A 26,993-nucleotide genomic window follows, 5' to 3' on the forward strand; every position below is an offset into this window, starting at 1 on the left:
ACAAAAACATGATTTCCACAATTGTTGCATTGAATTTTCGTTGCTTTTCTCGGTCGATACAGCAGACATGATCAATTTAATTGAATGTCACCTCTGTTGATAAAATGCCCTCTCTGCTTGTGAACAAAAACCTCAACTTAGCTGGAAAAAATTATAGACACCAACCATTTCCTTTCCCAAAACAATGATAGACTTCAGAACACCGAAACCAAATAGAAGAAATTCAATAGTCCAATCAGAGATGTTTGCGAGCGACCCCTCTTCATTGTCGTTCAATGCCCCAAGTCCTATATTATCTAATGTGAAAATACGGAGTTCATTTGTTATAAATATCAGTTGCCCGTCGATGTAGGGGGATGTTCAGGTTAATTTCCAACAGAAAAGCCGCAAGATCCAACATTAGTTCATTTTCTTTGGCATCCATCGAAATCCGAGCAAGTGCCCATCGAGTCAACTGGTGCCTTCAAGCTGCTCATTTTCTCATTGAGAGCACAGAAGTTGTCGTCTTTGAACACTGGAACGTAGAACATATTGCCCATGTCAATATAGTGGCACACTACATCCATTAGGATTCCACACACGGCGTATGCGCAACCAATATATGTCGAGCTTTGCCACATTAACTAGAAAAAAAACACATTCATCTGTAGATGAAACTGATTATGTTTGAAATGAAAACTTCAAACTGAAAGTTGATTTAATGCACGTCGAAACGGTGTTAATATTTTGGTGTCCTCTTTGAAAAGCGACACAATCAAAACTCAATTTTTGCTTAAAAAACTATGATAACAATGATCTTTTTTCAAAACAGCTTTTTTGGAAAATATAATTTTCTTGAACAACGACAAAGCTTGAAAAAATCCATTAATTATACTTGACAAGCTGTGATAGTCCTGAGTAGTGATTTGGTGTACTCCGTTGAAAATTATATTGGCAACAAGATAAGTAGTAATAGTTAAGCAGACTTGGGGGGGGGATAAAAGGACGTACATATGTATAAAGATTACGTATAGCCTATTTTCATCAATTTTCCAAAGACGTAGGTACCTGAAAAAAGTGATTGAGAACAATAGACCTGTCATCTAATCACAATTACCCCGGGGAATGCATCCAGTCGTGATTTTCCGCTCTAATGCACTTCAGCTAACCTTAATAAAACCTTCTACTTAGTAAAATGTATCTGCGGAACTTTTACTTTTAATCATTTTCTCAGACACTTTATTCGCGCATAATTTTCACAATTATAATTTTGTTTTGTTCGTTTACGCCAGGAGAACACTATTTCATCATTTTTCATGGCAATTCAGTCAATTTGTACTAGAGTTTAACTGATTTGGGGCTGATATACCTAAATTTTTCCAATTTGACCATTCTTTGCCAAAAATACCCAATTCTCGTCAAAAAACACCCAATTGTTGCCAAAAAATACCCAATTCCTACCAAAAAATACCATATTTTTTGGCAAAAAATACCCAATTATTTCCAAAAAGTCCAATTCTTGTGCAAAAAACACTCGACTGTTCGACTGTTGCCAAAATTGACCCAATTATTGCCAAGAAATATCCATTTCTTGGCAAAAAAAATACCCAATTCTTGCCAAAAAATACTCAATTCTTACCAAAATACCCAATTTCTGAAGAGATTAACACGTTTGAGCCAAAAATACCCATTTTTATCAGCATATTCCAAAAATTTCCAAAATTCAAAAACAAATTACTCAATTTTTTCCTAATTTATTCTTCCGATTATTCCCACAATTTCGTAACTTCACAACTTTAAAAGTTTCAAAATCTGAATTGTAATAACCAAATCTCTCACGTGATCCCAGTAATTTTGTTTCAAGGTGAATGACCACTGCTTTGTGAAGTCTGATGAATACTTGACAACAAATCTACTGTGTCATATTTTAATGATCATAAAATTCTCACATGATAGGACAATTATTCACTCTGTTTTCGTCACAATTACTCAACATCACAATCACGTCATAGTGGCGTCATAACTACGCCATAATAACGTGACAGTTAAGTCACTCTGTGGTCACAATTATGTCATATTAAATAAAGGACTTTTGATTTCCGTTTGTTTTCATATTTCAGATTTATTTGTTCAGTTGAGTACGATAATCTTCACAACTTCTGACAATTATTTCATTGCAGTGCAACCTCCATTTTAACAATTTTTGCTACTCCTCCTTTCTCACATCTAATCTTAAATTTTATTTCCTTTCCTGAGATGCTCCAAAAGTCGGACCATATACAACTTCGAAGTTCTTGCGATAAGCTTATTTTGAAATCAAGTATGAGCAAAAATCAGAAGCTTCACGCGAGAGTTTGCTTACAATGCTCCCAGTCACTTCCGGACAACTAGAAACTGCAGAGTCACATTGCTTCTAAACATGCACCATCTCTCATTCAAAAACGAATTGTTTTTTCAATTGCTGCAATCCATCGCTCTCCACATATTATCAACTTATTCATCACAAACGAAACAATCACCAGCCTCCTGGCTTACGATGACGTTGACTTATCTGTATGCGGAGAATCTATATGCAAAGTGAGCTCGGAACAATCAAACACTTTTTACAAGACGCGGTGCTTGAATTATCCAGAAAGAAAGTGAATAATTTCAAGTTACTTGAATTCAGCCCTGAAACAGTGATCGACAATTTGGATTTTGTTCCCAACAATTTATGCAGTTCAGCGAAAATTAATATTTCATTTGGATTCGTGCTGCAGAATGTGCAAAATCCTAAAGAGTTTCGATTCTATTGTGCAGCAGATAACAACCCCGTATTCTTAAATCCGCTTGTTCTCTCTGATGACCCAGATTCCCATTTTATCAAATCAAAGCTGAGAGAAGATGAAATACCAAATCTAATTAATCAACGACCGGACACGAAATGGACATTATGTTTTATTACAAATGTCACATTCATTCTATTTCTCATCAGGAACGTTAAGTGTTTTTCGCGTTAACTTTTTTCCTAAATGTGAAAAAAGCCCTACCAAGACAACTTGTGTGTGTTCCGTGCTTTGGCTAACGATTTGTATGGTAGTGTTGAGTTACAACTTAAAACAATGGAATTGGCGCACATGTTTCTCTCTGCGACAAGGAGAGATGACGAAACCTCTCCAAAAATACATGAAGATCGTATTCCGGTTCTTGAGGCTCTAGTTGACGGAAACATTCAAATTTATTTCATATTTTCGAACAAATTTATCTGAAATATATGCTGAACTTACCCATCGCTCCTCGATGAAATGCACAAAGTCAACTTCGTTGTTGAGATATGAAAACCATATCTGTTGGGCTGAAGACATCAACAAATTCCTCAAAATTTCCGGAGGTACATGTGGGATAGCTTTTTGATAAATCGAATAATATGGAGTGAAAAATATGAGGAAATGCTTGGAGAAAACAAACATCAATATCCTTTAGGCGCCTATCTTTTATTAGAAACTTTTTTGACCGGTTGGAAGATGTTAAAATTTATGTTCCTCACGAGTGAGAGTGTTTTCTCATCTTATTGTTTTCGATTTCGCGTCAATAACAGTCCCCAAAAACATTCAGTAACACAGAATTGACTTCGTGGATAGGACAACATGTTCCAATTAGTGTGATAATATCTTCGAATCTACTCCTCACTGAGCCAATTTTTATTTGTAACGAAGATACACTTCAACTAATCTGTGCTTTTGCATCCAGCTTGTCTAATAAACCAGAAAAAGCACACTTCTAGTGATAGAAAATTCTATGATTTTGTGCTGGAATTGGAGGAAAAATATTAGGCGAATCAACAGATAGTTCCAGTGAAGGACAAGCAGGTACCCACCGGAGCAGAAAATATATTTGACAACTAGGAGGAACCCGACGGTGGGGCAGATGAAGACTTTGAAATTCAGACGCTGAGAAACGAGCTCAAGTTATTTGCAAAATTAAAACAAATTTGAGAACTACTACAGAACCATTCCTGTGTTTGGCTTCAACAGTTCCAGGTACGATTCGAACTTAATCAAAGTATTTCCATCATCATCTCTGAATAGTAAAAAAACGTCGTTACCAAAGGGAATCGAATGGGGAATACTTATTTGTAAAGAGTTTGTTTGGTGTACAGTTTCTGGAAATTTTAAACTTCCTGGGAAGAGCGACAACTTTGAATAACTTCCTAAAAGCTTATGGAGCGTGTGAAGAAAAAAATTTTCCCCTTTGAATGGTTCGACAGTTTTTGAGGAGCTACATGTATCCCAACTGCCACCAATCGGGAGTTTCTGGAGCAAGTTGAAGAATCACAACGTGCTTTCAGTCAATTACAATAATGTCGTGAAAATGGAAAACGGTGGAATGGAACAAGATGAAATTTTGAAGAAGTTAAAACTCAAGAAAGTTCCGCAAAACGTCGAAGAAAATTACTCAGAGCTCCAAAAAACTTGGGAAAGAGAATGCGTTGCAGACGTTTTGCAACTTTCTCAGATAATACAATAACAAAGATGTCGAACCTACACTTGAGGCTATGAAAAAAATGATTTGTTTACACCCTTTTGACATGACAGCAAGATGCCAACAGACAATCAACTAAGTGGCTGTAAAATAAAGAGACTGCAAAATGACAACCAAAAAGGAACTGAAGAAGCTACTTTGAACAGCAGGTCATGGACTGCTGTCAACAGACTCACACTAATTGTAAAATACAAACCCAGTTTACACACAAGAAACGAAAGAATATCAGATGTTTTTTAATGGATTTCTTTGTAACAGTTGCAACAAAGTTTATGAAGCGGTAGGTTGCATCTTCCACTTTTGTCCGTGTCAAGAAAAAAACCGCTTCTCTTCAGAGATATTGACACCAGATTGAAGCGAAGAGAACGTCACAATGATAGAAGAGAATACCTGAAAGGATTGGGGTTATATGTTAAACATATCTGGGAGACTCAAGGGAAGACAACACAAATGGTGTAAAAAAGATTCTGGAGTCAATTTATCGCTTCCAAGCACGCGTTTCAAAAAAATCGCTCATTGAGAAAATCAAATATGGAGAATTGTTTGGTGTCGTTGATTGAAATGATGAATTTCCATCGGAAATATATCCTTACTTTGAAGACTTCCCTCCAATCATCAAGAATTGTAATATTGGACAACATGACGTTGGAGACAACATAAAAAAATTTGCAGAACGCAACGATTTACTACCAAGACTCAGAAAAAGGCTGATTTCCAGCTTCACATTTAAAGTGGGACCTATTATTACGCTACCTTTTTATTTTATCTAGAAAATGGTGTGATCCTAAATGACGTTTTTTGGTTTCTGCAATACACTCCCTGGCGCTGGTTTGAGGCATTGGCTAAGAATTTTGTTGATACCCGCCACGAATGAGATCAAAAGAAGGAGTCATCAGTCATTGCTGAGACAATGAAGCTGATTTGAAACAGTTCGTATGGTTATCAGATCACTGACCGTTGTCGACATACGAACACTAAGGATGTGACAGGAATTCAAAATTTATTAACAATAGGTTTTTCAAGACAATGATGAGCTACCAGAGCGGGTATATGAGGTAGAAATGCGCATGTCACGTATCGGTAAAAAACAACCAAAGTTGATGGCTTCTTCATCATCCAGTACGCCAAAATTTCAATACTACAACTCATATACAATTTCCTCTTCTCCTCTTTCTGTAATAAATACAAGTACGAAATCATTGAAATGGAAACCGATGGTCTTTATATGGCTCTTAGTGAGGAAGTTTTTGACAAAATCTTTGGACCAGAAATATGATTAGAGTGGTACTGGATGAGACAGAGCCACTGCAATGATAACATTGCAGCAAACTTCAGCATCAATATTCCCAGCAAAAAACAATATTCCCAGCAAAATGTTGCAAAAACATTCTGTCTTCGACATGAGAACTCCTGGACTTTACAAGAACTCAACAAGAACAACATTGGTTAGCCCCCAAACATGTATAGAAAAATCCTTTTCGATGAGTAGCCAGTTTATTCTACAAATTGTGGCTTCAGAGTTGTTGAGATTGAAAAAGTTTGCACCAATTAACTAAAGAAACTGGAACTTTCATCTTTTTTTTCCAAACTTAAATCCTGTGAAAATGATATGTTTTTAATTCACAATTTACCTCTCAAAAGGTCTTTTCGACAAATGGTTTGTTGAAACAAAAAATTTAGATACAAATACACGCAGTAATTATTAAGTACAAAATATACAAAACCATAATAGAAAAATTTGGAAACCGTTTGTATCATTTTCTTTTACGGATTACTGTTTAACCATTTAAAAATTTTGGTTTTCAAAACTTAAAAAACATCAGCAAAGAACTTCATTATATGAAAATCAACTATATATTTAGGCGACAAATAGTACATGAGCGAAATATGTAGAAATCACACGATTCTGAATCTTGGAGTTTCTCCTGTACTATTGAAACAAAGTTTGATTTTGTCTTGTTGCTATAATGTTGCAACATTTCTCCCATCGAATATCCGTAGAAGAGCTTTTCACCTTTGTTTGCAAGCAAAGTCCAGTGGGAACCCGGTTGAGTAAACGGATCAGTTTTAATTATACGAAACGTGTTTTTAGGTAAATATCTTGGTCGAAGATCAGCACGGAAGGACCCGGGATATTTGAAGTTAAGGTGCGAGAGCCGGTTCACAATTTGCAAGAGTTGTTGGTTATCCGTTTTTAGTAACCGCTCCCTCTTTGTCAAGTGTAAAGTAACTTATACTTTCATCACTAACAACCATAACATCACTAACGAAAAATGAAGGAACATTATTTTTAAAATCCTTGCCTTGAATGTTAGGGCCGTCATCATCAAACTTGAGAGCTTTCATCATTTCAGCCTAAGCTTTTGCGTAAATTTTTTTCATGTTTACTGTAGTTTGGTCTCCACGCACAATTCCTACTTATCGAACACCAAATTAACGAAAATGGAACAGATTACTGTTGTATTTCCCACTGAACTCATTATTCAGATTCATAGCAGTATCAATCTTTCGGATTGTTTTTTTTTCGAATATAAATTTTTGTGTTTAAACCATTTTTGGCCAGCAGGAACAATAAACGTTTTTGAAAGTGATTCTTTATAGTAAAATATAGCAGGTTCTCGCTGCAGTCTGCTTTTAAAACACCTCATCCAGTTATCTGATATCGCTACTTGTCATGTAAAAAGGCAAGCTTCAAAAATTAAGCCAGCAGAATAGATCATATAGAACGCTGAAGAGGATTGGATCAATTTCAGTCTGTGGTTGACATTTGGGTGAAGTAAAGTTTCACAAGCAAATAAACCTATTGCCAATGGACCAAAAAAATAAATTCATCTTTATCGTTTTGAAAAGCAGTATCTGTAAGAGCTCTTTTTGTAAAATCAATTGGTTCAATTCTGTAACGATATCCTTGGTTTCCTTCCTTCCCTTTGTCCCCAAAAAAATTATACGAAGACGAAAGCTTGATGGGCATAAACAGAAATGGCACTGTGAAGTTGTTCATTGTTTAGATAAAGTTCACAATTAGAGAAAAGTGAATGAAGAGCATTGTTTACCAATAATGTTTCATCGGTATTATTCTAACGTGTTCGAGCACCTTTAATAATCTTTCCTCTGAGTAGATCTGAAATCAGCAAAAAATATTACGATCAGTTTCCAGTTTGAATTCGATTCTTGATTCATTTAGTGAATTTGTTGGAAATATTTGTTGTTCATTGGACCAAAGAATGGTGTATTAAATTGGAACATTCTCCAGAAATGTCGAACCTAGAGAGTGAGACAAGGTTTTTGGGAGGATGGGAGAAAGGTGTCCAGCTGCTTTTCTTAAACCAGCATGTATACTGTGGAAATTCAATTTAGTACTTTATGGAATCTTACGTGTTCGAAACCGCAATAACTCAAAACCTGTGATCTCATAAAATTTTATCACTATGGAACTCTCAGTGTTCGATTGCGAAGGAGCAAAGAAGAGAGCATTTCACATCACCCACTGAATTGGGTTCAAATGTATCTAAGTAGAGTAAAACTGTATGTGTTCCAGTAATATCAAAAGTGAGGTCTGCCGTTGCCCAAGACTTGGTATTGTATGATCCTTCCGAATAAGGCTTAATAGGTTTGTCAGCACCAACGCCAATGTTAGCAGCAAAATTTTTGCCGAATGATACTTTTTCAGATCATCTATTGAAAAAAGTTAGTCTACAACTTTTTTGTTGATGCTGGGAGAAAATTGAGGATCTAAGTTTTTGGGATGTCGTGTTTTCTTCAGTGTATCTACAAGATTTTTCGCAAATTCGTCCATAGAATTAAAAACTGTTGGTTGAATGGAGAAAACATGCTTCAATTTCTCATAATATTGAAATGTCAATCTTCCTTCAAATGTTATAACATATACAGGGGTACGATATTTCAACTCAAGCTACTTCCGACGATCCATCTAGTTCAGTTTTGTCGCGAAGAAACTTATTGAACGAAGCCATGGTATTTTCAGGATAAACTTGACAAGAAGCCTTGGATATCAATTCCAGAATTCATAATTTTTGACTATTTTGTGTGACGTTAGTTTGGGAAAATGATTAGTCAAGGTTCCTCAGAAGATATTTCCAAATTTTCTGCCGAACGTTACTTTGTCTGATGTTTTTCTTGTTTTCTATACCACCACCAGATTGTTCTTGTGTTGTTGATATTGCAGTCTCTTTTACTGCTTATTTAATCCAAACTGTCCTGATAAAACACCACCAATTTCCGGAATTAATGACCCATTCACATCTCTCCCAGATTTTTTATGCTGCAGGTAAAACGTTTTTTCTTGAGAATGTGAGTTGTTCTTGCTACTGTTCTAGCCCCGGTTCCAAAACCACGCCCTCTCTGACGAAGAAGTCCTTGAAAATAAAGCGCATGATAACAATCCATTTTCTAGCGCGACTAATTGAAAAATGAATTGTTAACTTTTGACAATTCTTGCTCATAAAAGATTTTGTCAATGTTTTCACCTTTCTGATCAACAACAAATTATGTCGGGAAGGATGCCAAAGTGTTTATTTTGCAAACTAGGAACATCTTGTTTGTATTGTTAGGCTTATATCTTTTTTGAAGTTTGTGATCTACTAATAGCAAACTAATTTTATCACCTACTTAAAAACCAAAACATTACTCAATTGATTCTAGAGTTAAGGACGTCAACAAGCATTTGCTGGTCTTTGATGTGGGATATCGTGTCGTTTTCCTCCACATAGCGGCGAACTAAGTTATTTCAATTCCAGCTACCAATTCCAGATAAATCGAATTCATGATTTTTGTCTGTTTTGCGTGACGTTATTTTGGGAAAATGATTTGTCAAGGCTCCTCGGATGGTCTTTCCGAATTATTTGCCGAACAATATTTTGTCTGATGTTTTTCTTGTTTTCTATACCTCCAACAACTTTTTTTTATGTCTTTGATTTTGCAGTCTTCTTTACTGCTTATTTGATCAAAGTTTGTCCTGATAAATCACCACCAATTTCCGGAACTAATGACCCGATCAGATCTCTCCCAGATTTTTTTGGTGCAGGTAAAACGTTTTTCCTTGAGAATGGGAGGACTTATTCTAGCTACTGTTCTAGCCCCGGCTCCAAAGCTGAGCCTTCTCTGACAAGGAAATTCTTTAAACTGAAGCAGATTGTAACAATGCATTTTCTAGCGCGACAAATTGAAAAATGAATTGTTAACTTTTGACAATTCTTGCTCGTAAAAGATTTTGCCAATTTTTTCACCTTTCTGATCAACAACAAATTATGTCGGGAAGGATGCCAAAAGGTTTATTTTGCAAATTAGGAACATTCCGTGTGTATTGTGAGGCTTATATCTTTCTGAAGTTTGTGATCTGCTAATGGCAAACTAATTTTATCACCTACTTGAAAATTAGATTTCTTGTTCTTTTGTAGTTTTGCCGCTTGAAAATGATATGCAAAAAAATCAACAAACCTACATTTTTCGAAACCAAAACAATACTCAATTGATTTTGGAGTTAATGACGTCAACAAGCATTTGCAGGTCTTTGATGTAGGATAACGTGTCGTTTTCTTCAACGTAGCGGTAAATTATGTTTTTCCAATTCCAGCTACCAATTCCAATTAAAACGGATTCATGATTTTTGTCTGTTTTGTGTGACGTTAGTTTGGGAAAGTGTTTAGTCAAGGTTCCTCAGATGCTCTTTCCGAATATTTTGCCGAACGATACTTTGCCTGATGTTTTTCTTGTTTTCTATACCACCACCAACTTTTTTTTGTGTCCTTGATTTTGCAGTCTTCTTCACTGTTTATTTAATCGAAAGCTTTCCTGATAAAATTACATCAAATTCCGGAATTAATGACCCGATCACATCTCTCCCAGATTTTTAATGGGGCAGGTTAAACGTTTTTTCTTGAGAACGGGAGGACTTGTTCTAGCTACGATTCTAGCCCCGGCTCCAAAGCCAAGCCCTCTCTGACAAAGAACTCCTTTAATTTAAAGCAGATTGTAACAATGCATTTTCTAGCGCGACTAATTGAAAAATGAATTGTTAACTTTTGACAATTCTTGCTCGTAAAAGATTTTGCCAATTTTTTTTACCTTTCTGATTGACAACAAAGTATGTCGGGAGGGATGCGAAACTGTTTAATTTGCAAATTAGAAACATTTTGTGTGTATTTTGAGGTTTATATCTTTTTTGAAAATTGTGATCTACTAATGGCAAACTAACCTTATCACCCACCTGAAAATTAGATTTATTGTTCTTCTCTAGCCTCGTCCGCTTGTACATGATATTCGAAGGGTCAGCATTCACAACAAGTTTGGAAACCAAACCAACACTCAATTGATTCTAGAGTTAATGACGTCAACAAGCATTTGCAGGTCTTTGATGTGGGATAACGTGTCGTTTTCTTCCACGTATCGTTATATGAATTTTTTCAAGGTTCGTATTGGTTTCTCGCCAAAACCTGCTTTTGTTTAATTATAAGTGTGACAATATTTGACTCCAACGTCCTCAAAGAAATTGTCTATATATCCAAAAAAAACTCTTTAAATTGGTCGAACAAAATTTTTTTGGGGAAATTGAGCTCGTTCTACTCTAAAAACATTTTAGTAAAAGCCGCTTTCACTGATTCTGCTCCTTTTCTACGTAATGGTTCTATTCGCAATTATTGAGAAAAAAATCTACTGTAGCGAGTTAAAAGTTGATACCTCGGTTCCATCTTCAATATTTATCCGCTTGTGCAAGATCTAAACAACGAATCTCATCAGTACAGCGAGCATGCGCTGTTAGTAGGAGAAATTTTTGTCTGATTCCTTTATATTTTTGATAATAATCTTTTGACTGTGAACATTTTGTAACTTTTTCGCAATTGATTCAACTTGATTTTGTTGTTTGTTGAGAAAACCGAAAGTATCTGGTCGGCTCTCGTTCAAAAACTTCTGCAATTTGATTCTATCGGAAACTATAATAGAGCCAGTGTGAACCATACCGTGTCCTCATATTGTTTTTTTCACCAGATGTGGTCTCAATTTAAGTTTTTGTTGAGGTTCCGAAAGAGCTTCAGAGTATATAAACTCTGTGTGTTTATCAATATTATCACTAACACGAGGACGACTGTTCGCTGCGATGAATTGAAGGAAACGAAGTTACATTTGCACAATATCTCAACAAATCTGGCGTCGATGGTCTTAAATCAATCATAAGGTGTCCATAGGGTTATTGTGTTGCGTCATCGTACCATTTCTTCAGTTGCTTTTCGAGCCCATGATGTCTTCCCACTTTATTATTTTGATATACATCTCTGGGTGACTTGTAAAAAAAAACAATGTGAGTAGTCTGCAGCCTGGCATCACGTCCAGCGTTGTTTTCATGGAAAAAAAATGTTATATATATATATATATATATATATATATATATATATAAACAGTATAGATTTCTGTGTCTGCCAGCTGTTGAGATTGCGTTGATTTTTTCCAATCCGGAAAAAAGGCCTAATGAATAATCAATTATAAGTAAATACTTTCTGCAGTCAGCAGTTAAGTTATCGGTTAAATCAAAATCAACATTTGAATGAACACTCTGTCAACAATTGACTGCTTCGTTGTAGCGTATATTGATTGAAAATGTTTGTAAAGGTATAAAATTCTATCGAAGGAACCTCGAAAGTTTTCATTCAAAAGTTTTCAGCATATCACTAATGAAAACTGTTTTTCCAGCTCCGAAAGGTCAATAAGATACATCAGAATGCGTTCGTTGCTAGATATGATCTTGCTCATGTTAGGTTCTGGGATTTGGAAGTGTTTAACCAACAGCACTCAAACAAAAAGTAATGAAAACTCTTCGTTCGTCGCATGTTCTGGCAAGGCAAAAATAAGGTTAAAAGTTTTAAAGAGAAGAAGTATCAAAACAACTAAACATTGAAATATTGACAAAAAAGCTGATCGAGAGCAAGCGCGTCCACAAATTTTCCAAGGAATTCGTTCCTGGTTTCTTTTATCGAATACAAAGTCAGACGCGTGATTGAGATTGGTTATCAGAGTGCAGCTGATTTTCGTTCGTCTCTAGGAAATAATGATTCACACTTTGATTAAATGGAATCGTGGTGACTATTTCTGAAAACAACAATATGCATAACCTTTTACGAAAGAATTGAACCATGTAAAACATGTAACAGTATCCGGGACCGATATTTAGATTTGTTCTCAGTTATCTCATGGCATCATGAACTGTGACCTGTAAACCAAAAAACTTTTCAACAGTTCAAAAGCTTCTCTAACTTTGATTTGCCAACTATTATAAATCCACATAAAAAATTTCTCTGTTGATTTTATCTAGATCTACATTTTTGCTCAAACTTCGACAGACAGCAAAAAATAATGCTTCTTTTTTGTATTTCCAACAAAGTTAAATTATTTTCTTTTAGAACTTTGCGATTTCCTCAATATTAATGTCAAGAAACTGTTTTAGAAGGTTTTATTTTGAAAAGTGAACTAATTTTAATAAACAACATCACCAACAATGTAAAAATTTATAGTTACTCATATCCACTTTGTGATTTTATTTCAGTTTTTGACTTTGTTCAGCAATGGAATAATTTCATCTCGCATTCGATGTAGTTTCTGCAACTCCCCAATTCTGACCGCAAACAGGCAATTCCTCTTAAAACTGTCCTTTTCAGTCCCTCGCGTGAAGAGCTTGATTGTGAAATATCACCGATCTGGAACACATCGAATTTTGCCTTTTCCTCCAAATCACATGGTTGGAACAAAGTTTCATTGACCCCCAACTTTGCCTTAACTTCTCTGGGTTCAAAATGTAGTGCTTTTTTAACGTCTCAGTTAATTTTTGAACAAAAAGCTTCAATTCGCAGACCAACAGCATAAGAAGTTAATGCAGAACAAATTCACTTTCGAAATTTTGCAAAAGATTTTTTCAATTGGGCCCAATTCGAGCTCGTGATCCTGATTCGAAATTTCCCGTTATTGTATTCTTGGAAAGTCCAAAGGCTGTTCTTTTTTGGCGATCCTCTTTTGGTTTGGATTCAGTGTCCTCAGTTTTTACGTTGATATCAGTAAACAACGAATATAAGCTGTCATTATGGTAATCGGACTGGGAAGAAGGAATAACTTGTTTTTTTATGGTTTCCTTTGTTGAAGGGGAAGGCGTGGGATTTTTTGCTGTCAGCTGAGACTGAACTGGCGTTCATCTGTGGTGTCAGAATCTTAAGTAGGTAAAAGATGAGTTTTATATTATAAGCCGAAATAAGAAAAAAATGGGTAAATAATTGTAACTGATTATTGAAAACGAAAAACAACAAATGATTGTGTTGTCTTCAAGAAAACGCTGGATATATCGAACCAATGAAATTTATGTAAGCGCGAGTACAATTGCTAAAAATAAACTTCGTGACCAATGAGATCTTTTATAAAATTTCGTATTCAATGAAAATAGAGTGTACATCATGAAGCAAAAATTATGTCACTTCTATTTTTTTAATATCACTTGATGTCAAAGATGAGCTTTCTAAATTTATTCATGTGAGAGAGAGCTTCGCATGTAACAAAAGCAAGTCATTAAGATTTAGATTGAAGAACATCTGTAGTTCGAAAAAGCAACATTCCTTTGAAGCAATTGGTTCTCATCATTGTCATTCCAGGATAAGAGGAAGAAAGGTTTTGGAAATCTGGCAGAACGATCGCCTCAGGTTTTTTTTTAGAAATGTATCCGCATGTTAAGAGAGCGTTTCTTCTAACCATTAGTCAACGTAGTTATTTAGGTCTGAAGAGTACGTAAATAAAATTCCATTGCTGTCTTTCAGATGGTGAAATCATTGTTTATTTCGAAATCTTTTTCAATAGTCCGAAAATAAGTTCGTCGAGAAAGTACTGAATTGTTCACTTTTCTTCGGCTAAGTGAAAGTTGTCATGTCTAGCCGCCTCTAATGTTCTCCACAATTCCTTTGAAAATGTCAATGCAGGAGTTTGTGGTTTTATTGTTACTCTAGTACAATCCACCTCAAAGGATTATTCATTGTTCTTATCGGTAACTACAGTTTTAAATTTCGGTGCTTTGTTGTTAGCAACATAATCTAAATCAGAAAGAAGTGTTGAGAGAAAACAAGTTGAGGGAACTGAGAAGTGGTCGGTGTTTTTTGCGTTTTTTTTTTCAGACCACCTTTTCTCAAATGAGACAAAAAACAAAATGAACAGAGTTTCTCGGTTCTAACTCATTTCAAAATAGATTATACAAGTTATATGATTAAAAAAATTAACAGAAATAGTAAGAGAACCTTAAATACAGGGAGCCAGCACAAAAATAGAACTTTTGAGAAAGGGAGCCTTTTGAAAACATTTATTATTATAGTAAAACAGTTTTTTTTTCAAAACAAAAATTTGAAATTGAATTTTATACATAAAAAACTTTAAAAACTGAAAATTAAAAAAAGAAAAAACATCAAAATTTAACATTTTTTGTTAAAAATCTTATGTAAAAAACGACATTTTTAAAAGAAATTTTTTTTTAGGAAAACATTTTTTTTCCGACAAAAAGTTAAATTAAAATTTTTACTTGAAAAAATTTTCAAAAACTGAAAAATGGAAAAATAGAAACATAAAAAAACATCAAAATTTGCATTTTTTGTTGAAAATTGTATGTAAGAAACAACCTTTGTGAAGGAAATTTATTTCAGAAAACGTTTTCTTTCTCCAAAAAAAGTAGCATTAAAATTTTTATCTGCAAAAAAAATTTCAAAAACTGAAAAATGGAATAATAGAAAAAAAACATCAAAACTTACAATTTTTGTAAAAATTCTTCTGAAAAAAAAACAAACAATTTTGAAATTAAATTATTTTAGTAACACGATTTCATTTTTTAAAAAAATTAAACTAAAAATTTTACACAAAAAAAACTTCAAAAATTAACCTATAAAAAACAGAAAAAATAAAAGTCATCAAAAATTTATAATTTTGTTAAAAATTTTATATATAATGAAGTGAATGAAAGCAGTAGTCCTAACAGAGACAGAGACAGAAATCAAAAATCTCGTTTGCTGTGATGACGCGGTTGAAAATAAAATTAAAATTTTTGTGTTTTAAATGTGACATTTTTTTTATTGGTCAGCGGACAAGATCTTTCACCAGCACAGTCGCAGTAGCCTTACCAAAAGCCATATCTTTTTCAAAACATAATTCCTGGTTTCTGCTGTTGTTTTTATGTATAACGAGGAAGCTCGGTAAAATGCGGTAAAGGAGCACATAGAGTTCCGAGCCCGCTCATCTAAATTTTTCACTAAATTGTCTGCCAAATAAGGAAGAGGTAAAAAACATATCAACATATCGTTCAGCAAACTACTAAATCGATGAAACCATCTACATTATAGGGTCAATGAGACCTGTCACTACCATAATAAGTCTACTAGCAAAAACGGCGACAAAAATGAAATGATTACAAATTTTAATGAAGACCAAAAGTTTTTGTCCATTTTTTAAATCCAAAAATAGCCAAATCAAAATGGCATCAGACAAAAGTTATGGGACTATTCTTTGATGCGACTTGGTAACAAGTCGACAAGAAATGAGCAAAAGGGCAAAGTTTGATAAATCGTTGATTTCTTTTGGAAAAAGATAATATCAAACTGATAAGAAACATTATGCAACAAAGGATATTGAAATCATCGGGAAAATATTTTATACCTCCATGGAGGGCAATTGGCACCTTTCATTAGCCAGAATATGTCAAACGACTACCAAGAAGAAGACAAGTACGGTACTGAAAGAACCGACCTTTTTGAAATAAATTTGTTTTAGTAACACTATTTTTTTTGTTTTCAGATAAAAAAAATAAATTAAAATTTTTACACAAAAAAACTTCAAAAACATTTCACAAACTAACTTCTAAACATATATCAAAAAAAATAAACAATCATCAAAAATTCGTTTTTTTCTTGAAAATCTTAGATATAATGAAGTGAATGAAAGCCATAGTTCTGCAGATATATTTGATTAATTAGATAAAAATAGTTGAAGTGCATTGGAGCGGAAAATAACAACTGGTCGTATTTCCCAGGGGAAATTAAGATAAACACCCCTGGGTAATAATTATAAGACGGCAGGTCTATTGTTCCTCGTCTTTGTATATTACGTAGAGTAAGCCATATAAAGATGTTTTGGTCCTATAGTTTCAGAATAATTTTGGTTTCAGATTTCAGTATCTAAAACGTCAAGAAACACAAATTTGTCCTCTTTTCACGACTTTAAAATAAGTCTATGGAATTCTGCGTCAAAAATTACGCTTCAAAGATGTACTTTAACATAAATTTCCAAAGAAAATAATTTGAGGTTTTATGTTTCAGAAGCTGAAACTTCGGTTAAAAATCGAAAAATAAAATTTTTTAGAGTTAAAAAAAGTCGACAGCAAATGCTTTGCTTACAAACAACCTATAGAAAGTTATCATTGCATACCATTCTCAAGGACATTTTTTTTCTAGTTTGAGGTTTGAGAAAATAAAACTGCAAAAAACCCAAACCTATAATCTTTTTTTGACCCTGAAATTACCACCATTCAATTTTTCTTCAATAACTACCCTATAAAGTTGTACTACAACGTACATTTAAAACAAAAAAAATGTTAGCTGGAGGTTTCAGAATCCGAATCTACTAAAAACCAAAAATGCTTTCAAATCATTAGGAGTAAGAAAAATTTTTGGAAGTGAATTTTTCGAAAATATTTCCACAACTTTTTGTAAAAAACTTAAGACAATTTGATATCATTCAAAACAAAACTTCCTCAATGATCAAAAGTTAAAAAAAAATATTGATATTTGATAAATTTATGCGTAAATGAAGTTTTTGAAGGTAAAATTTTTGCCGACGAAATTTATTAGGTAGAAAAGAATATCTGAAGTGTATTTTAGCGGAAAATCATTTATTATTAAAAGATGGCAGCTCTATTGTTCTCACTCTCTTTTGTAAGGTACGTTTTTGGAAAATTGATGAAAATAGGCTATAAGTAATCTTTATACATAGGTAAGTCCTTTTAACCCCCCCCCCCCCCCCCCCCCCGCTCTGCTAAACTATTACTACTAAAGTATTTTACAAAATGTTTTCAGCTAAAGATGAAAGAGAAAACTGAAAAATTTGATAAAAGACATGCTGTCATTGATAAATGAAGGAATAGCTCTTTGACAAACTAAATTTAGACGCTGAACTGAAGACAGTGAAGAAAATAAAACATTAAGGAAAATTTTTTAAAAAAATTGTAGTTTCGCTCGTATGATAAGGTGTTAAAAGTCAATTAGTTAATATTTTGGATAGCAAGCATATCAAACACAAATGAAAGGCTAATTTTCAGAAAATTGTGCAAACTATAATCTCATTTTGATAATTTCTTGCAGAATTGTTTTTGTTTTTGAGAATAATGACAAATATCAAAATTTTTTAGTTTTTACGTTTCTTCGCTTAAGTTCACGTAAGGAACATTCATATGCCTAAGTAGTCATTTTGTGTGGCGCGTTGAAAATTTTATTGACATCAAGGTGCAGTTTTAAAAAATCTTTTAGTGCTAAAGATGAAACAAATATTTTAAAAGAAATGGTAATGATAAGTTTGCAGGATTTATGATTCTTACTAGCTCGAGGGAATCCTTAAATTTTGACAAGAAAATTACAAAAAATTTATTTACAATGAAAGCTTGCAAAATTCGTTTTCAGCAATTTTGTATATCGGGAAATATAAATTAATATCGGCGTTAGAGCATTAATATGGGCATTTTAGTCTTGAGAGACAGAAATGAAAATTCTCGTTTGCTGTGACGGCGCGGTTGAAAATAAAATTAAAATTTTTGTATTTCAAAATATGGCATTTTTTTTATTGATCAGCAGATAAGATCTTTCACCAGCACAGTCGCAATCAATCAGCCTTACTAAAAACCAATCTTTTTCAAAACATAATTCCTGGTTTCTGCTGTTGTGTTTATGTATAACAAGGAAGCTCGGTAAAACGCGGTAAAGGAGCACATAGAGTTCCGAGCCCGCTCATTTAAATTTTTCACTAAATTGTCTGCCAAATAAGGAAGAGGTAAAACAACATATCAACATATCGTTCAGCAAACTACTAAATGGATGAAGCCATCTACATTATAGGGTCAATGAGACCTGTCACTACCATAATAAGTCTACTAGCAAAAACGGCGACAAAAATGAAATGATTACAAATTTTAATGAAGACCAAAAGTTTTTGTCCATTTTTTAAATCCAAAAATAGCCAAATCAAAATGGCATCAGACAAAAGTTATGGGACTGTTCTTTGATGCGACTTGGTAACAAGTCGACAAGAAATGAGCAAAAGGGCAAAGTTTGATAAATCGTTGATTTCTTTTGGAAAAAGATAATATCAAACTGATAAGAAACATTATGCAACAAAGGATATTGAAATCATCGGGAAAATATTTTATACCTCCATGGAGGGCAATTGGCACCTTTCATTAGCCAGAATATGTCAAACGACTACCAAGAAGAAGACAAGTACGGTACTGAAAGAACCGACATTTTTGAAATAAATTTGTTCTAGTAACACCATTTTTTTTTCAGATAAAAGTTTTAAATTACAAATTTCACACAAAAAAACTCTAAAAACATTTCACAAACTAACTTCTGAAAATATATCAAAATAAAAAATAAAAAATCATCAAAAATTTATTTTTTTTGTTGAAAACTTTAATTAGTTAAAATTAGTTGAAGTGCATTGGAGCCGAAAATAACAACTGGTCGTATTCCCCAGGTGTAATTAAGATAAATACCCCTGGGTAATAATTATAAGACGGCAGGTCTATTGTTCCTCGTCTTTGTATATTACGCAAAGTAAACCATATAAAGATGTTTTGGTCGTATAGTTTCAGAATAGTTTTGGTTTCAAGTTTCAGTATCTAAAACGTCAAAAAACACAAATTTGTCCTCTTTTCACGACTTTAATTTAAGTCTATTGAATTCTGCGTCAAAAATTAAGCTATAAAGATGTACTTCAACATACATTTCCAAAGAAAATAGTTTGAGGTTTTATGTTTCAGAAGCCGAAACTTCGGTTAAAAATCGAAAAGTAGAATTTCTTAGATTTAAAAAAAGTCGACAGCAAATGCTTTGTTTACAAACAACCTATAGAAAGTTATCATTGCATACCCTTCTCGAAGACATTTTTTTGTAGTTTGAGGTTTGAGAAAAGAAAACTGCAAAACCCAAACCTATAATCATTTATTGACCCTGAAAATACCACCATTCATTTTTTCATCGATAACTACCCTATAAATTTGTACTACAACGTACCTTTAAAGCAAAAAAAAATTAGCTGGAGGTTTCAGAATACGAATCTACTAAAAACCAAAAATGCTTTCAAATCATTAGGAGTAGAAAAAAATTTATGGAAGCGTAATTTTCAAAAAATTTTCCAGAACTTTTTGTGAAAAATTTAAGATAATTTGATATCATTCAACCAACACTTCCTCAATGATCAAAAGTTAAAAAAAACTATTGATATTTGATAAATTTATGCGTAAATGAAGTTTTTGAAGGTAAAATTTTTGCAGATGAAATTTATTAGGTAGTAAAGTTTATCTGAAGTGTATTGAAGCAGGAGATCATTTATTAATAAAAGTTGGCAGGTCTATTGTTCTCACTCTCTTTTTTAAGGTACGGTTTAATAAAGCTGATGAAAATAGGCTATAGGTAATCTTTATACATACCAACCACCCGCTCAGCTTAACTATTACTACTAAGATATTTTACAAATTCGTTTCTTCTAAAGATGAAAAAAATGAAAATTTTGATAAAGGGCAAGCTGTCATTGATAAATGAAGGAATAGATATTTGAAAAACTTTATTTAGACGCTGAACTGAAGACAAAATTGAAGAAAGTGAAAAAAATAAAACTTTAAAGCAAATAAAATAGATTGTAATATTGCTCATGATAGGGTGTTTAAAGTCAATTAGTTAATATTTTGGATAGCATGCATATCACACACAAATGAAAGGCTATTTTTCTGAAAACTGTGCAAACCATAATCTCATTTTGAAAAGTTCTCCCAAAAATATTTTTGTTTTTCATTAAATGACAAATATCAAACATTTATAGTTTTCAAAAATCAAAATGGCATCAAACAAAACTTATACTAGAGAATAATCATTTTACTTCATCAGAAAATATTACGGGACTATTCTTTAATGCGACTTGGTAACAAGTCGACGAGAGATGAGCCAATGGGCCACGTTTGATGAAACGTTGATTTTTTTTGGAAAGAAATTTTATCAAACTGATAAGAAACATTATAAACAATGGACATTCAAAACATCGAGAGAACATTTTTCATCTCCATAGAGGGCAATTGAAACCTTTCATTATCCAGCATATGTCATACGACTACCAAGAAGAAAAAAACTACAACTACGGGCAAAAAAATGCAAGAAAAAAATTGGACGAAAACGATGTTCAAGCCAAGTATAACTTAAGCTGCTCATTAAAGGCAAAAAAACTAATTACATTCTTTCAGAAGACCGGGGGACCTCCCATTGTTGTAATATTGTGAAAAAAACCTACAAAACTGGGCAAATAAGCATCACTCACGAAAGTTTTTTGAAAACTGATTGTTCCAAGAACAAAGACCATCTTAAGAAAATAAAAGCGTTAAAAAAGCAAACTGTAGTTCAAAAGATAAGGTAAGTTACTTTTCTACAGAGATGCTAATTACAAGTTACCAGAAATAGGATTAGAAAATCTCGGAAATCCATTGTCTTTACTTTAAAAAAAATATTTTCAAAATCCATGGCCAACATAGGAGCTCGACTAAAAGATTAGACAATTTATCTTGCAACTTCTTTTAAATCTAATTGCGCCTGTTACTAGTGCGAATTAGTCATAAAACCTTAAAATAACTTTAATTACAAGCTGATCTGAAGAATTTCGCAAACGAATCCACAATGTTGAAGCCAATGAATTTATAAAATAATAACCTCGAGACAAATGAACAAAAATTTTGAACATAATAAAGTCTTATCGTAAAGCGGCATTTCAAAATGACAGCAAAAAACACGGTGATTGAAAAGTAATAAGAAATAACCAGATTTTTGTGAAAAAAAATCTAAACCCTAAAGAGATCAGTCAAAATGTTTAATCAACAGAAAACTTTCGTTTGGTTACACAGAACATAGAAGAGATCTCTCAGTATTGAGTCTAATTTACGAAAATGATCTAAGATTTCAAAGTACGAAAAGAAATCAAACCAGAGCCAAAGCGATAAGCTGAAGAACACTTTTAATTTTTTGATAAAATTTAACTTAAAAAATAAGAAGCTAAAAGTTTAATTTGAAAGTTAAGAAGAAGTTAAGAATTATTAGCTATATAATATACCGATATCAGTTATAAATTTCATTTATGTATCTATAGTTGGCCACTGAGACTTTTAAATACCCAATATTTCGCATGCGACAACAAAAACTAACAACAAAAACATAAACAGAAGAAACTACCAAATTCTGCAAGAGAACGGTGTCGACGCCCTTAATATCATATGTTATGAAAATAAATTAAAAAATTCAGTTACAATTTGTGTAACCCTTTTTTCAGTTTAATGGTTAAGTAAAGTGAAAATTTATCAGAAAAACAAAAACAACAGCAAAAATGGGCAAATGTGCACTAAAATCACAAATTTTTGTATGAAAACTCGTGATACCGAAAACTAATAAACCGTTTTTCTAAAACAATCCTCCACAAAAATAGTTTTATCCTATAAAAAAGAGAGCTTGACTTGTGTATACTTAGAACAAGTTAAAGATTAACAATAATGATATAAAACATTGACAAGTTCAAAAAACACTAAAATTTCCTTGAAACATATACATTCAGTGACATAAAAGACAATAGGTAACAACCGAATGCACGGCACAGGTTCACCTACACCTCATGAAGAAGCCATTTGGATCTTTGAATGGCAAAACTTAGTAATTAGAATGCAAAAAGAATAACAATTGAAGGCAAAATACAAGAATTCATTTGAAGTTTACTAAAACTCTTCCTCCAGGCCGTAAAATTCATACGGTTCTCTGGAAACAAACTGTATCTACTTTTGGCAGCAATGTTACGTAAATGAGAGCTTTCACTAACGAAGCCGTCTATAAAAAATATGCCAGTAATTAATATAGAAGAAACAAAAGCAAAACTTTTTGAAAAAAGGCAGCAACAAAATATATATTAAAAAATTTCTGATTGTAAGAATCCATTATAACATCAAACCCATCCCTGATTCTGCCGCTCGGCCAGCAAACCGCTCAAGTGTTTCAAACGTATGCGAATTGGACCAGTTGTTGACCGGAAAACTTCAAATATAAAAAAAAACTGATTTATTCACTTTTTGTAGTTATCGACTTAAATTTGTACAAAAACAGCAAAATTTTTAATTCCAAAGAACTTCTATATGACGCCGAGTTTCAACTTACTAGCTCTCCTGAGGAGTTTCAAGAGATTGTGTCAGCGGTGTTTTGGTCTCCACTTTCGGCGAACTTAAACAAAGTGGACCGAAAAAGCCTATTTTGTGCAATTTTTGAAGAAAAAAGTCTGAATTTTTAAAATTTTATCGGACTTTTTAGCCAACGAAACTCCAATCAATTTCAGCGATGTTCTCCTATCTCTTACAGTAACAATGACACTCTACCGTTTAAAAGTTTAATATTAGCATAATTGGTCCAAATTTACTGAAAATGTGAATAAAACTGTTGATTATTTACAAAGATTTAAACCTCGATAACTCCCTGTAAAAACGAAAGTCAAAATAATCTTTTTAGCTCTGTATTCTAGGACGCAAATGCTTTTTAATGATACTGCTCACAACTCTCTACGATGAATATATTGTCTGAAAAACTTGTCTGAACAAAAAAAAAACATTTGAATAAATAGTTCCTATCGAGTAATGGGGAGTAAAAATAGCAGTCCAAATGACAAATTTCTGAAAACTGATAGAATTCGAAGAGATGAAGCTTCTAAGAAGAACGTGAATACGATTTCAAATCATAGCGGATTAACAATGGAGTGCTGTTAAAACTTTGTACATTTAATTTAATTTCTATATTTAAATTGCTTTTTGAATGAGGAATAACAAAATAATCAAGATCTGAATATCACCTGCGTAAAATGGCCAGTAAAACCGGTCATTTTGCATTTCTCGTAACTTTCAGACTCGCCTCCAAATTTGTAATACTGTGACTCATTGAACCAGCCTACAACAGCCTCTTTCCCGAATTTAAGGATATGGTTAGCTTTGATACCAGTTGATATGTGAAACATTGCCTGGTTTTCGCCTCTTCCCTTGGGACCCGCTGAAAACGGAAAAGACGTTTAATAACGAGAAGCATTTGGTCCACAATTTTATATACCCTGTTTTCGAAATATATTTATATAGGTTGATCAATAATTTCCTCGGATATCACACTTGAAAACTTTTAAATTTTACTTAACTATACTTCAATCAAAGTAGCGTGTGTTAATTGAGCCCCGGGCCGAGGAAAGTTGCCAATACTATGTAAGATTAGCGGCACCTATCCAGGTTGAGGTCCCAGACCGAAAGTCCATATTTCCAGACCGTCCCAGACAAATCATGTCTATGTCCAGACCGCTCCAGACTTTAGTGCGTTCCAAACCAAAAAATTCATGCGTTCAAAATTTAAACATTCGTGCGTTCATGCCCAGACTATTGTGTTCGTGCGTTTTTATAGTGTATTTAATTCAAGTATAGATATCTGAGGGTGATGGTTTTGATGAGGTGCTCTAGCAGTTGTTACATTTTATTTAATAAAGGATGCTCGATGAAAGTATTGAAGGGGGTGCCAGCCACGAAGTTATTAAAGCTTGATTTGTTTTGCAAATTCAGCAATTCTAGGTATAATTTTGTCTAAAACAAAGCAAAATGTTGGATGCGACTTTTCTTGCGTTCGATGTTTTGTAAGTTTTGAACTCAAGTGAGTTGAGGTTTTCTTGGTAGAAAGCTTTCACTTGAGTGACCACTCTAGTAATAGTGTTTCGTCAAAAATAGGCCTATCAATTTTTGGCCTTCTTTTTCCATTCAAAAAATTTTTGAGCGCTCCAGAGTCACTATGTTCAGACTTTTGTTTCTTTCTTGCAGAGTTGCCTGTGTCCAGACTTTCGTGCGTTCAAAGTTGCTTATGTCCAGACTATCGTGGGTCCAAAATTACTATGTCCAGACTATCGTCCACACTATCGTGCGTTCCTTCGTGTTACCAGTCCGTGTAAATTTGAACGCACGACACTGCCCTCGTGCGTTCATTTCGTTCTGGACATATCAATTTTCGGTCCGGGACCTCAGCCTGGGTAGCGTTGACAAATTGGAAAATTCACTGCAAATTTAGCTAGGAAAATTGGGACATATTCTGTTTCCTACCCCATTGTTTTTTATGACCCCCAATTAAAAAATTATATTTTGTTATATAGCACGTTACTATGTAAAAAATAGTGATCTATTCTGTTTTGGCCTCCCAGTGTTTTTTATGACCCCCAGTTACAAATTAACAAATTATATGTTGTTATATAGCACGTTACTATGTAAGGAAATAGTGATCTATTCTGTTTCGCCCCCCAGAGTTTTTTATGACCCCCAGTTACAAACTATTTGTTGTTATATAGCACGTTGCTATGTAAAAAATTAGCACGTGCACCGGTGGGTCACAAAATACTCAGAATATATCCAAAAATTGCGGCTTTTCAACGCTAGTTACCGCTTATCTTACAAAATTTTTTGTTTCTCAGCGTAGATCTTACATAATTTTGTGTTGAATTTAGAGCTGGTCTTACAAAAAAAAGAAGGCGTAGACCTCTGCGTATGCGACTCATACCACTGACCTCCTTAATACTTTTCAAGTCTCCTACTACCACTGTACCACAGAACCCTAGTTTTCTGAAAAAGGCACTCTTTGTAAATCTGATTGTAACATCACGTTGCATATAATTTTTGGCGTTTCGAAGTGCAGTTCTTACATAGTATAGCGTTTTCCAAGCGCATATTTTAATTAATTTTGCGTTTCTAAGCGTAGTTTTACAAAATTGGATATTTTCCGTTTGTTCCCCCCGTTTAAGCATACTATTTGCAACCCCCCGATGCACGTGACATTGTTTACATAATATGCTACTATGTAATGACACGTGCTCTGTAGCTGGTGGCACAAACGGAAAATATCCAGTAATTTTTTGTCAAACTCATGTTAGGCGCACCAAAATTCGTTTTAAACTCAAGTTTTGATTTATTTAAACTCAACAATTGTCTATAGAACCTCGAAACTTTGCCTAATGCAACCAATAGTCACTGATTGAGTCACATCTGGGACCCCAAATTTAGTAACCTAACCCTAACACCCCCAACGTACCCAACTACACCCACTACCTATTGCTAAACCCCGCAACCCGTCCCTCCCACTAACACACAAGCCAATACCTAGTCCCCCCAAAGTTATGTAAAATAAACGCTAAATTAAACGCAAAATTATGCAAGATGTACGCTTAGAAACGCCAAATTATGTAAGATCAATCCTTAATTCAACTCAAAATTATGCAAGATCAACGCTATATTCAACGCAAAATAAATTAAGTTCTACACTAAATTCAGCGAAGTATTATGTAAGATCTATGCTAATTTCAACGCAAAATTATGTTAAATAAGCAATAAATGCGTTGAATTTATGTAAAATCTACGCTTGAGCTTAGATTTCACATAAATTCAGCGCATTCACTGGGAAGCTTCCGTATTTTTGCGTCTTTTAGAGTTGACACCTCTGCACAGGGCTTGCCCAAATGAGTTGGGTAAAAAGAGATTGATGGTGAGTTAGAAAAATGTGTAACCATGTAAATTTTAACTGAAGATAGAGAAAAAACAACATGTACTACGTTTCAGTTTGGTAATCACATTAAATGTTTCATCAAAAATTTACAATTTCTGTGGTATGTTGCTTCCTGAGAACAAAGGGAAAATTTAAAACCTCAAATCAGCGAACTATAAAGGTTGAGATTTTTACAACGTGAGCCCTAACATTTCTTCGTGTTGTTGCACCCCCTTGGACTAAATTGTAGTCGTGGGGCAGCAAACAGGGATTTTTAAGACCCCGCAATACATAAGTTATTTGATATTTTTGGCCCTGACAAGAAGTGTTTCAGACCCAGCTAGCTTGGGGAGAGAAACCAGTCTACGAAAAGTTGAGATTGGCTTAGGTCAAATCTAATGGGTTGCAGACAGAGCCAATTTGAGTTTAATGGGTCTAGCCTCTGTGCACGACCCAAGCCGCCACCCAAATTTGCGATCCCCTCTTCGAATAAAGAAAAATAAGGTTCGATCTCCGATCACTCGTATGGTACCCAATTACGGCTAACATCTCCTCTCCCATTCAACCCAAAGTATTATGTAAGATAAGCGGTGAATGCGGAAAATTTTGTAATAGGTGAATGTGGTCAAATTACATAAATCAATC

At 33.8% G+C, this 26,993-nt stretch overlaps 1 protein-coding gene across 1 annotated transcript in view; it reads right to left on the bottom strand.

The window, feature by feature from the left end:
- Positions 1-404: 404 nt before the first annotated feature.
- LOC142344519 (uncharacterized) overlaps positions 405-26,993 on the bottom strand; it is a 61,323-nt gene continuing 34,734 nt past the window's right edge. Inside the window, exons 3-4 of the mRNA XM_075396244.1 lie at positions 23,647-23,840; positions 405-623 (exon numbers count right to left, since the gene is read on the bottom strand). Of these exons, the coding sequence (XP_075252359.1) occupies positions 405-623; positions 23,647-23,840 (413 nt within the window). The remainder of the gene's footprint in view (positions 624-23,646; positions 23,841-26,993) is intronic.

This window comes from Convolutriloba macropyga, chromosome 1, assembly GCF_964194025.1.
Source record: "Convolutriloba macropyga chromosome 1, txConMacr16.3, whole genome shotgun sequence".
In the NCBI taxonomy this organism is placed as follows: domain Eukaryota; kingdom Metazoa; phylum Xenacoelomorpha; order Acoela; family Convolutidae; genus Convolutriloba; species Convolutriloba macropyga.